General features: G+C 42.2%; 1 protein-coding gene across 12 annotated transcripts in view; it reads right to left on the bottom strand.

Moving 5' to 3' along the window:
• Positions 1–35: 35 nt before the first annotated feature.
• The window catches only part of LOC309651043 (leucine-rich repeat-containing protein 37A3-like), a 43,828-nt gene continuing 31,280 nt past the window's right edge, over positions 36–12,583 (bottom strand). For 9 of the 12 annotated variants that reach the window (XM_082443309.1, XM_082443316.1, XM_082443315.1 and 6 more), the window contains 6 exons: positions 11,213–11,331; positions 7,369–9,179; positions 6,839–6,943; positions 2,026–2,075; positions 353–505; positions 36–282 (listed from right to left, as the gene is read on the bottom strand). In XM_082443309.1, the coding sequence (XP_082299435.1) occupies positions 57–282; positions 353–505; positions 2,026–2,075; positions 6,839–6,943; positions 7,369–9,179; positions 11,213–11,331 (2,464 nt within the window). In that variant the 3' untranslated portion in view covers positions 36–56. Of the gene's footprint in view, positions 283–352; positions 506–586; positions 642–2,025; positions 2,076–6,838; positions 6,944–7,368; positions 9,180–11,212; positions 11,332–12,583 lie in introns of all 12 variants that reach the window. The other 3 variants (XM_082443320.1, XM_082443310.1, XM_082443317.1) reach the window with 3 other exon arrangements.

Here is a 12,583-nt window from a genome sequence, read left to right as displayed (position 1 = left end):
TATTTACATTTTAATTCCTTACCACATGGTTAGACTTGGTTATGAATTTATACAGTTTAATATAAGAAAAATAAGTATTTTACAAGCAATGCTGAGAAGCCGATATTAAGAAACAAAATTTGCAGGTGGCTTGAGGCAGAACAGGGCTCACTCTGTGGCTGTCTCGTGTGCGGTCTCACTTTCCTCACCCGCCTCTTCATCAACCCAATATGCAGCCAGAAGCTTCTCTGCTGGGGCTTTGATGACTTCCCTGGGGTAAGAAGAATAATGCCAAGGCTTTTACTTTTGAAAGGAACAATGATAGTTTTCATTATTTCCTCATTTTAGATGAGAATTTTAAATTGTCCCCTACCATTTATGGTACAGCCTTATAGAAGTACATCTCCTCCTCATCAGAAGACTCCCTGTCGTGTAGCTTTTGTGCCATGTTTTCCTTGCGTGTGGCGTTGAGAGGCCTATACATATCCCTAAGCCAAAGTGGCCGCCTTCTCCCGAAAAAGCCCTCCTGGAACACAGAAAGGGAAAGATTAATTCAGCATCTCCCCTGCTTTCTCTGGCCACAGTACTATATCCCCTTCAAATTTACCTGACTCCCACTTTCCCCTGAGCTTCTCTTATGCAGCAGAAATCGAAAAAAGCCCCTTGGAGGAAAACACACACAGTTAGTGTTACATGTCATTTTTCATCTCTCTCACAATGTGTTATCTCTGGTCTTATTAGGACTAAATGGGTACCTCAGTCCATAATCACAATGAGCAAAATCACCACAGACCCGGGATCTTGAAAATCATTCCGTGCATGCTGGCCTTCCAGAAGTTCTCTGTGTCTGTCCAAAATGGCCCCCGCCCCGTGTCTCTGGGGAGACCTTTGCATGTGGCTTAGCATGGAGTATAGGCAGGATTTTCAGCCCCGTTCACCTTTCTTGGCCCTTGGCCAAGTGCCCTCGTGCAGTGAAAACACTGCACAGCGGCGCTGGGCAGAAACACGTTACTCTCTAGATGCGCTTCACACCAGTCTGCTACGGACTTAGTCGCACATGCAGCATTTGCTGGGGGTGTGGCTGTGGGGAGAAGGTGCTTTTATTTTCCTGGCTGCTCTATCCTATCCTATAAGTTGAATCACACCAAGTCAACACCTGAACCCAACTAGCAAAGTTATCTATAGCTCTCTGACTTTCATACTGCAGGCTGTCACTGAGGTGTCAGTGAATTGTGAAATCAGTTTAAAGGCCATGACCAGCAGGGAAACACGAAATACTCTTTTTGAATACAAATAGAATAGAAAAAAGTCAGAGTGCACAATAAGTTAGTTTCAGAAACTACTTATGCCCATATAGTATGTGTATACTGAATTGTGACATAAAACGGAGCTCACAGCCCAAGCACAGTGTGATCAGTAGAGAAGTCCTCAGTGGAAAGGGACCCTCTTCTTTGTGATAATCACTAGCAGTGTGACCATGGGGCAAGATACTTTCCCTTTCTCTTTCTCCATTTCCTTATTATAAAAGGAAGAGACAAACTACTGTCTAAAGATTCTCCTGGTTAAAGTTCTATGAGGTTTGGATAAAGGGAATAGAGAGTAGGGGCCTGAAAAACAGTAGGGTGAGAAGGGAAGTTTTCTTGCCACTTTACAGAAGGGACTCATATGTGCTACCTTTGTTCAGCTTTGAGTGAGGCCAGCCCCTAAATCCCCAACCATGTGTCCCTCCCTACCCCAGAGCCTCCTAGAAGGCCTCTGGCCTGGCCTGATACCTAGGAACCAGGCACCAGGCCAGCAGGAACAAGTGCAACCAAAACCTCTCCCCGTCCACCCTCTTTCCTTAAAGGACTAGTGAAAGCAGATGAATCTGTGCCAGTCCTGTTCTAACTCAGCTTGGGCTGGGGAGCTAATTCTGCTGATAAATAAATTAGGGTAAACCATTAGGGTAATTAAACATTCTTCCTGCCTTTGGTGAGGAAATTGAAATAGGTGAGTTCTAAGTTCTCCTCTAGTTGTAAAATTCTCCTTTAAAAGACCAATACTTACCTTCTGCTCCTTTTCTTATCTTCCCCTTTTGCAATTCGATGAGAATAAATCTGTTTTGAAAGAAAACATGATCATGATTATCCATTACAACTATTTCCAAATCCTTATTCATTCCCTTTTACTTTAAATCTTATCTACCCAGTGAGATGATAACTTTTTCAAGGAAAGGAATTCTACCCTGTTTAATAATCCTTTGCCTCTTCCACAGTACCTAACTTAGGGTCTTGCATGCAGCTGGCGATATATTTTATTGACTGTTTTAGATAACGTTCAACAGATCGTTCCTAATAAAAACTCTTAGAAGTAGGAAAAGAAAATAAAAGTATCTAGCAGAAACCTAAGCCTTGTTTTAGAGTCAACGACAAGAGTAGGATGCCCATCATTACTGCTACTATCGATCAATGTGGAGGAGGTCTTAATCAGTACGAAAAGAAAAACGAAGTATTGGAAAGGAAGAGACAAACACATTTGCATATGAAATGAGGGACCTAAAAAGACCAAAGGAATCAACCGAAGTTTTATTGGAAGTAACATGAGTAAGATGGCTACATACAAAATCAAGAGATCAACATATAAGCCTCAATAGCTTTCCCATATAACACAAATAACTCACTAAAAAACAGAAGAAACATCCCGTTCACTATATCAATAAAAATGCATAAAGTACCTAGGAATAAACTTAACCAAAAATTTGTAAGACCTATGTGATGAAAATATTAAAACTTTTCTGAAGGACATTAAGAAGAAGTACTACATGGCATGAGATACCATCCTCCTAGAATGTTGTAAAGAGGTCAATTCTCATCAAATTAACCTACAAATTCAATGCAATCCATTTATATCCAAAATAATTTTTAAATAAAACCTGGCCAGCTGACATTTGGTAGAGAATATGTGTAAGAATAGATATGAAATGCATGAAAAAGAAGGTCAAAGAGTAGGACCTTGCCCTACCAGATATAAAATATGTTATAGAGCAACTGGAATTAAGCAGTGTGATATTGGTACTGGTACAGGACAAGATAACTGGATCACAGAATAGAGTCCAGATGAAGATAGTATATGAGACCAGGGAAGAAAGAATAAACCATTCAGTGAAAGATTTGAAAACAATTAGATCTTCATGTGTGGGGCGGGGGGGGAAGTTAGATCCCCTGCCTCAACCACACTAAAAAACAAATACAACAAATTCTAGACAGATTACAAAAGTACTTGAAGAAGATATTAGAGATTACTTTTACGTCATGAGGTGACAAAGGCCTGGCTAACAAAAGCCACCCCACATGAGCCATGAGGAGAGGACGGGCAGATATGGTGGCAGACTGTCAACACACCTCCTACACTGCACAGCCTTTGCCCCCTTTTCCCCTGGACTGTTTGTCTTCTTCTTGTTGACTTATAAAACTCTTGGGAGTTCCCTGGTGGTCCAGTGGTTAGGGCTTGGCGCTTTCACTGCTGTGGCCCGAGGTTCAATCCCTGGTCAGGGAACTAAGATCCCGCAAGCTGCACAGCATGGCCAAACCCCGCCACCCCCAAACAAACAAACAAACAAAAAACTCTTTATAGTAAAGAAATACTGGTTTTCATTGAATTTCAGTGTTTCGAATCTTTCCAGTGTTTTTGTCTCTAAGGAGACAAGACAAAAGAGTGGAGTAGGGAGCACAAGCTTTGCAGTCGGGTGAAACTGGCTTCTGCTTTTGGTTTGGCCACTGGGGCCTTACATTGATCTCCTTCATCTATGAAGGAGGGATAGTAATATCATCCTCACAGAACTGTGGGCATTAAATCAGACAATATATGGAAAACTCTTCATCTTACGCTTGGCATGAATCAGTGCTAAGCTGGTGTCACAGACAAGATGGTGGACTATATCAAAGGCTCTGCTTGTGGCATCAGGCTCTGAAGATTATAAAAGATTATAAAAATACTGCTTTTATTTCCTTCTAATACCTTTATGTGGTCTTTTTTCACATTTATGGAAATATGTTTATTTAAGATGAAAAATGGGGATCTGCTATTCTTTAACCCCCAAATAGTTAGGCAGCTAGTCTATCACCATTTATTCATTTTCCCCCACTGATTGGAATATTAAAACATGACATTTCAGAAGTCTTAAGAACACATGGGTCTATTGCTGGACTCGATGCTACTTCAAATAAATATTCGGTTGCATGATTCCTCACTGTGGAATTGACATAACGCCTCACCTCTCTTCCGTTGAACACCAGTAGTGTCTACCATAGGAAGAACACTGCATGGCCCCTGTCCTCGAAGAGCTTATCATATAAGTGGGGAGAGGAAATAACGGTTAGGACTCCTCGCTTTCGCTGCCTAGGGTACAAGTTCAATCCCTACTTGGGGAATTAAGATCCCGCAGGCCAAAACAAAACAAAACAAAACAAAACAAAACAAAACAACACAAATGCAAGGTTAAACTCTAGAGAAGTTAGAAACAATAAAAAGGGGACTTTACAGAAATTCTAAAAAAGCAAAAGGCCACATGCCACCTGGAGATGTAGAGGGGACAGTCTGGGCAATGGCCAATGACTAGCAAGCTGACCCCATGCTAGTCCCCAGCCTCCTAGGCTCAGAAATCATACTCTTCCTCACCAAGAGACAACTCGCGTCTTCCTGTTGTGGCAGTCTCACTTTATCAATATCACAGGATTGATCAAAAATCACAATGCCAAATTATTACTTGACAATGAGAAATACATCTGTTCTACACACAGGGCATCCGTGTCTACACAATCAGAGAATTACCTTCTGTGGAGACAGGCCTCCGTGGCACACTAAAGCACAATCACACAATCGAAGGCTACTTGGTGACAACAGAATTAGAAAAGAAATCAGCCGAATCCAGAATTTAATGGGAAGGCCTGAGGCAGCTGGATCCACCCATCTCCTCAACAGGCACAGCCTGGCTAGTGGGCCTGACTCTTCAGTTCTGCTGCCTAAGGTGCCATCTCTACTCTCGGGCAATGTGAGGATGGGCGCTGCCCATGTTGGTCTCTCCTCACCTTTTCTATGCTTTCACTACTGACCAACCCTCCTGCAGATAGACACATTTCTCTTTAGAAGTTAGTACATCATGTCAGGTTTTATTCAAGTCTGATAGGCCAGGAAGCCATTGGTCCTTACACATCTCTGCTCAGCTCCATGATGTGCTAACCTTGCTGTTTCTCTCTTGGGGGGCTGCCTTTTAAAAAACTGCTTCCCACTTTTGTGAGCTCTGAGGGGAGGGGACTGCTTTGCTATGGCCCCTAAGAAATGGTGACAAACCTCACAGGACTAGGATCAGGAGGGCTGGAGTATTCAGGGAAGGCTTTATGAAGAAAGATATCTGAACTTGAGTTGGCTTTTGAGAGGTTCATAGGACTTCCACAGGCAAAGCAAAATCAAGGAATTTTAGATGGCCAAAGGCACAGACAAAAGCAGGCATGGATGTGGTGTAACTAGCGTATACTGAGGAGCTGCTTTGGCTGCAATGGAGGGCTGCCATTACAAGAGAAAAGGTAAATAAAGTAGGTTGGACTGGTAGGGTAGAATCAAGATTGCCAGCTTATTAAAATCACTCTTTTAATGTTAGCCACTGCCTGTTGGGAAAAGTAATAAACCATTATGTAACTGAACAGAAGATAAACAGGCTAGCTCCAGGAATAGGCTACTATAAATATGACATGCTTTAGGGTAGCCTGCTGCAGGATTTTACTTGCAGTGTTTTAATGGAACCTATCTACACAATTCCTAATACACTGGAGAAGCAAGCTGCTAAGTAAGCCTAAGGAATTGACGAGATCACACTTTGATCTTTTAGGCATGTCCTTTTAGCCCTCCCAGGGTGACTGATAGCTCCATGAGTATGGAGATCGTATGTCTCTCATCACTTCAGCCAACAAGGAAAGAAATAAACAGTAGAATGAGAGTGACTGGTGAGTACATCAAATCAGCATAGTTTTCTGTGTTGTTTTGTTTTTGTTTTTAAACTATTTATTTATTTATTTATTTTTGTCTGTGTTGGGTCTTTGTTTCTGTGCGAGGGCTTTTCTCTAGTTGCGGCAAGTGGGGGCCACTCTTCATCGCAGTGCGCGGGCCTCTCACTATCGCGGCCTCTCTTGTTGCGGAGCACAGGCTCCAGACGCGCAGGCTCAGTAGTTGTGGCTCACGGACCCAGTTGCTCCGCGGCATGTGGGATCTTCCCAGACCAGGGCTCGAACCCGTGTCCTCTGCATTGGCAGGCGGATTCTCAAATGCTGCGCCACCAGGGAAGCCGCAGCATAGTTTTTGAGTAGAAGAAATTTTACTATCATGTCAACTCTGGCCTTCTTATAAACTGAACTTGTCAAAACAGTCCAATGGCTTGTTATCATGGATCCAATTCCAAAGAGATCTCCTGGGAGTGGAGTTCCTTTCAAAATCCTGTGGGGACTTCCCTGGTGGCGCAGTGGTGAAGAATCCGCCTGCCAGTGCAGGGGACACGGGTTCGATCCCTGGTCTGGGAAGGTCCCACATGCTGCGGAGCAACTAAGTCCGTGCGCCACAACTCCTGAGCCCGCGTGCCTAGAGCCCGTACTCCACAACAAGAGAAGCCACCGCAATGAGAAGCCCGCGCACCGCAATGAAGACATAATGTAGCCAAAAGAAAAAAAAAAAAAAAAAAGAAAAAAAACTCCTGGGAATATACTTTTCAGTAAAAGAACAAAGTGTACCTCAGTCCTCATGACTAAAGAGAAGAATCAAGTAGTAGTAGGTGGAAAGGTGGCTTTGAGTCTCAGTTTGTGGGTTCTGAATCTGAATGAATTATTGTCCTTACCTCAATGAGACAGAGAAGTGTAACCAAAATCGTCACTACTGCAGTTACAGATATTGCCAAGATGAGTTTGTTGTTATAGCCATATCCTGGAACTTCTTTTGTGAGCTAAAAAAATAAATAACAATTTTTTTACAAACAAGGAGATAGAAGGCATGAAAGCTAACTATTCTTAAACCTATTCTAAACAATAGCTAACTATTCTTAAACTACTGTAAAACCCAATCCTTTCAGGCGAGTAGCTTCTATAAGAACAAGCCAAATTTAATGTTATTAATCTTATCATTAGCATTTTCTTCTACAATTTATTTATCTACAATTTATTTATCTTGTGTTATGTCCTTTTCTCGTCTACGCTAGGAATACTGACACACTCTCTCAATGAGCAAAGTGGGAGATCACTGTCTTAGCCAGTGTCATGGCTGAAGATAAGATACAGACTAGGAGCCCGTGGTATTCCTGCTTGGGTACGTCCATGGCATGTCCTAAACTGAGTAAAAGTCCAGGTCCCATGTTTCAGGGGTTCTCCTCACCTCACTTGACTCCTGCTCTTTCTGCTCACTCTGGGCTTCCGTGCTCTCACTGATATAGTTGTCACTTTTCCACTGGCCCGTATCCCATTCCGCTTTGGACACCTTTACTTCCTGCTGCTTGCTGAGAAGCTTCATCAGGAGGCCTGTTCTAGAGATGAGGTTGGCACAGGCCAGCTGCACGTGGGTGTCCGAGCAGTCTATTATCAAAGTCTGGATAACATGAGAAACGAGCCTTCGCACGTCACTGTTGGGGATGAGGGACCGTAGCTGCTGGTTTAGCTGAGTTTCAACTTGATCACCCGGGGATGTGAGCCCTGGGAAAGTGAAGCCTGTGAGCTTAGAGGATAATTCAGTGCCCGTGTTGTGGTGCTCCCACTGTGTTTCGTTGGTGTGTTGAACAGGTGGCATACTGTTGTCTGCAGCAACAGCAGAAGGTGCAGTGGAGACAACCTTATGGGTAGTGTTTCCAGGGCCGGTTCCTCCGGGCAGAGTAGAGTTTCCTGAAGAAATAACTTCTTCAGAAACATTTTGTGCAGTATTGTTTTCTGAAGTAGTGTTTTCTGTAGAAGGGTCTGAAAGAGAAAATAATTCTGGAGAAGGATTTTCTTGAGAAGTCACCTCTCTTGAAGGTGAAACAGCTTCTTGAGGAGGGGAATTTATGAGACTCCTCACTACAGAGAACGGAGGGCTTGCAAGCATCATTCTATTGAGTGAACTTTTCTTTCTGAACTTTCGACTCCTTTTGCCTTTGGGTTTTCTCTGGACCCGATGAGTCCTAATTTTATGGAAGATGTATTTTTTCCCAGAATGTGAGATTAGTTCAAAATCCTTAATATTTCTAACTCTAGCCTTTGCATCCTCTAAAACAAGTATAGTGTTGGATAAGTCTTTTGATTTGCTTTTAACCTCAGATGGGGATTTTGGAGGGATGGAGGCAGAAGGCCTGACCTTGAAGTACTGTTTCAGGGTAGAGGAGCCTGCTGCCTTGTGTTCTTTTATGAATGAAGACTCCGCATTGGAGGACTTTCCCACCAGCTTCCTGGGCCTCTGCACCATGAGAAGCTGTTTCAGCTTTCCTGGGGATGGCCTCCTGAGCCTTCTTTCTTCGGCAGTGCTCGCCACAGATGGCTGGGCATTCTGTTTCCTCCTGACGCTCTCATCTCCCACTGCTTGGAGGTGCATTTTCTGTAGGCCCCTTGGGCCCTTGAGGACCCTGTTCACTCTCAGCAGCTTTTCCTCGGTACTCTCAGTCTTTGCTGGGCTGTCTTTCTGTGGTTGGGCAGTTTCCAATTTCTTTAGAAAGAGGTAGTGTTTAAACATGGCACTTAAAAGGTTGGAACGCGTACGCGTGGCAGGTTTTTCTTCCTTTTTAACCTCATCAAATTTTTCTTGAGTTTCTGCATCTAACACATTTTCCAGAAAATGGAGTTTCCTCAATTTATTTTTATTAGTTGAATTCTTGCGTACAGGTTTAACAGAAGGGCTCCTTGTATTGTTTTTCAAAAGGCCCAGGAGCATATCTCCATCTTGTGTATTTGAAAAAAGAAGTTGAAGGAATGGTAATAATGTTGATTCCACATCTCCTAGATTTCCCTCTGAGATGTAAGGCAGTATGTAATTTCGTGCACTGATAATATCACTTTTATTATTAAAGTCCAGCTGCTCATTCATGAAGCCTGACAAGCTGACAGCACTTTTATCTGAGGATGCCCTCTCTGGCTCAATAATCAGCTCGGTGCTGTTGTTCTTCTTCCGGGCTTGTAACACCTTCATCAACGATCCTTCTGCATTCCCAAGAGATGTTTCTTCGTCTGTCAAAAAAGAAGAGACTGTTTTTGATCATTGAAGACTGATGGGACAGATTTTTGTCAGTCCACAGCCAAATGAATTAGGAATCAGTCAACGTTTGAGTGCCACTTAGGAGAAAAAGAAACCCACACTTAAGCCTATGACTGGCAACAACAAAATGTGAAAAAGATATCTCTTGAAAAAGCGGCTGTCTACTCAGAAAATTCTGTAGCGTGAATTATAGTAACTATATTCAGGATTACTCCACTGGTTCCCAGGGGCCAGTACTCAAGAAGAGCCAAGGCTGGAAGACAAATATTCCCCTACTCAGCTGGGCTCTCCGCAGATCTACTGTGACTCCTCACATTCACATACCCCATCCTGTCCTGCCTCAGAGGCAGAGGAGTGTGAGGCTTCCTCTCTCCACCTCTTCAGTGTGCTTGCGTTCTTGCTACTGTCACAGATGACCACGACAACAACCGCCGCTAACAGGTCGTCATCTGGACATGTCCTTCTCCACCCACCCACCGAATCCTTTGCTCAGTCCCTGCTGCCATATATCCCAGCCCCCGTAGCAGAAGGCTCTATACAGAAAAAAACACTATATCCGCCCTGGCTCTTTGCTAAAATTTGGGCAGGGATCTGGGCTATCAGTTAAGAGATTTGCCAGACTGTATGCCAATGTGGAACGTTCAACAAATCAGTGGAATAATACTTGAGGTCGTAAAATGCAGAAGGGAAAAAGCAACTTCTGTCAGATGGCTACTTTGCTTTCATTTCATTTTCCTTCTAATATTTCCAGCTTTACTTGGGGAACCATCCAAAGCTTCTGACTGTGTGAAGGTAATGTGTACCATTGTGTAGCTGGGCTTCTCTTCCAAAAGGATTAAAAGTATTTTTGGTGAGGGTCAAGGAGGAGGGAAGGGTCATGAGAAAGGAGGAGCATGGGCTTGCAGAGAGCCCCAAACTGGGGACAGGAGATCGGGGCACTAGGGTCATAGCACTTACACCTCTGATCTTGTTTTTCCTCACCTGTAAAAGGAGATTAAAAATGCCTTTACTGCCCACTTCTGGGGGAGAAGGGAGTAATATAATTAGTAAAAAAAATTGTTTGGGGGAGTTCCCTGGTGGTCTAGTGGTTAGGACCCGGCACTTTCCCTGCTGTGGCCCGGCTTCAATCCCTGCTTGGGGAACTAAGATCCCACAAGCTGTGTGGCACGGCCAAAAAAAAATAAAATTGTGTTGAAAAATCAGCAATATTGTCTTTATACAAGTAGCAAAGTGTTATTATTTATGAGGTGCTCTCGATCACTGAAAGAGACCTGTATTCAAGCTACCTGGGCATGATAGCACATTTTGGAAGTCATCAAGTTAGTGCCAATAAATCTAATATATAGAAAAATGGTTGAAAGCCCCTGAGTGTTTTGTGGATAGAAAAGCTTGAGATTCAGAGCAAGTTCAGAGCTGGACAGTCTAAGAATAAACTAGCTCTCCCAGCCATTAGAAGGGCTAGGTAGCAGCTTCTGGTTATGGAACCAGAAACTCTCAGGCTCCAAATAGGACATAAAACAGCATCTCTTGTACTCTTTATAAAATTGCAGAAACAAACAAAATAAACAAAAATATATTTATATCTGTCCTATAAGACAAAGGGTACTTGAGACCTAATGTATATAAAATCAGTTTACAAACTGTGATGCACTATATGAATAAGTTCTCGTTTGCAGAGAGCACAGCATAGGATATGTGGCCATTAATGTTAATTCCCTTCCCCCTTCCATTCCTTTCTCTTGTTCCTTTATGTATGCGGATCATTTACATTATTAAGCTAACAATGTAACGGAGCCATTATTAGCTTAATAATGTAATCAAGAATCTGATTTTTAGCAAGGGGTAGTTCTGAGAAACTTAGGAAGTTGGAACACTGAATGAATGAATTAAAATAATGCAATTACATCATTAATTTTAAAATTTATCATTGATTAAAAATAAAAATTAAAAACTTAAAAAATTAAATTAAAAATTAAAAATTTATTATCCCGCAATTGAGACTCACCACAACGTGTGACGTCTGTCAGGCATTCACTGTCACAACGCAGCTTGACTGTCTGACAGACAACCTCAATAGTAGCTTTAAATTGGCAGAGGCAGCAGGCCATACGGCTAGGTAAGATCCTATAAATGGAAACACAGGTAATTAAATTCGTGGTAAAAGAGTTACTTGAGTAGGTAGAAGAGGTAGGCCAAGGCCACCACAGACCAGTGTAAAAAGGAGTTCTTGGGGCATATGAACTGGAGAACTGGATAAGGGCTGGTTGGCCAATTGCTGCTCTTGACTGTTGTAAATAAATATAGAGGAGGAGAGAGGTGCCCAACAGAAGGATTAGGATGGCAGTAGGTATGGTATGTCTAGCAAAAAGGGAATAGGGATTAGAATTGGGTGACACTGATCTGCAGTTTAATTCAGAAGTATCTCCTTCCCACCCGAAAGCCTCACTTTGGGTTGAGGGTACACAGGAAGAAGGCAGACTTCTAAGAAGAGTCTGAATAAGACCGCACCTTCTGGAGTCCCTTTCTCAGTTCCTATTTGTGAGTAGTAATATATTACAAATTATTCTAGTAATAAAAAAGCATCATGTGGTTAAACAATAACAGAGATTGCATTGGCCAAATCTGGACAAAAGGAACATTCCAAAGAATAACATTATCATTATAATAAGGTATAACATAGTTAATTTTAAAAAAAGCACATGAGTTCATAATGATACTCAAAATGAAAAGTGGGGGAGCTCTTCTTTATAGAATAATGTCAGCTAATAAATGCAAAAGGAATGACAGAATTAGGAAAGTGTCATTTTGCAACTATCAATGTAATAATCGATTCAGACAAGGATTATCACTGATGCACAGTTGGGTGAAGAGTTGTTTGAAAGTAGGATCTTCACTGATCCCAAACTATCACCCCACATATTATTTATCAATTACCAAGGGGAAAAATAACTTTACAATGGAGAGATATGGAAGATACCACCTTAGTCAAGTGATCAAACTTAGCACTGGGCCACCTGAAGTGCTGAAGTATGAAGAATACATCACCTATATAGTATTCTTTCCCAAAATGTTTACTTTGAATCTAATGAGGAAACAGACAAATCCAGATTGTGGGGCAACTTACAAGACAACTGGCTCAGACTCTTCAAAAATGCCAATGTCATAAAAGACCAAAAAAAAAAAAAAAAAAGGAGGGAAATATTCTAGATTAAAGGAAACAAAGACACGACGTGCAATGCCTAATCTTTAATTGGACCCTGTATCAAAACAAAACAGACTTAAAGAATGTTATTGGCTTCTGGCCAAGATGAAGTAACAAGGTCCAATTTAACCTCCCACCTGAAACAATGAAAATATCAGACAGAACATAGGAAAC

Source organism: Balaenoptera physalus (genome assembly GCF_965194825.1).
Source record: "Balaenoptera physalus genome assembly, chromosome: 20".
In the NCBI taxonomy this organism is placed as follows: Eukaryota; Metazoa; Chordata; class Mammalia; order Artiodactyla; family Balaenopteridae; genus Balaenoptera; species Balaenoptera physalus.
Note: the sequence above shows the minus strand (reverse complement) of the source record. Positions and strands in the feature narration are given on the sequence as shown.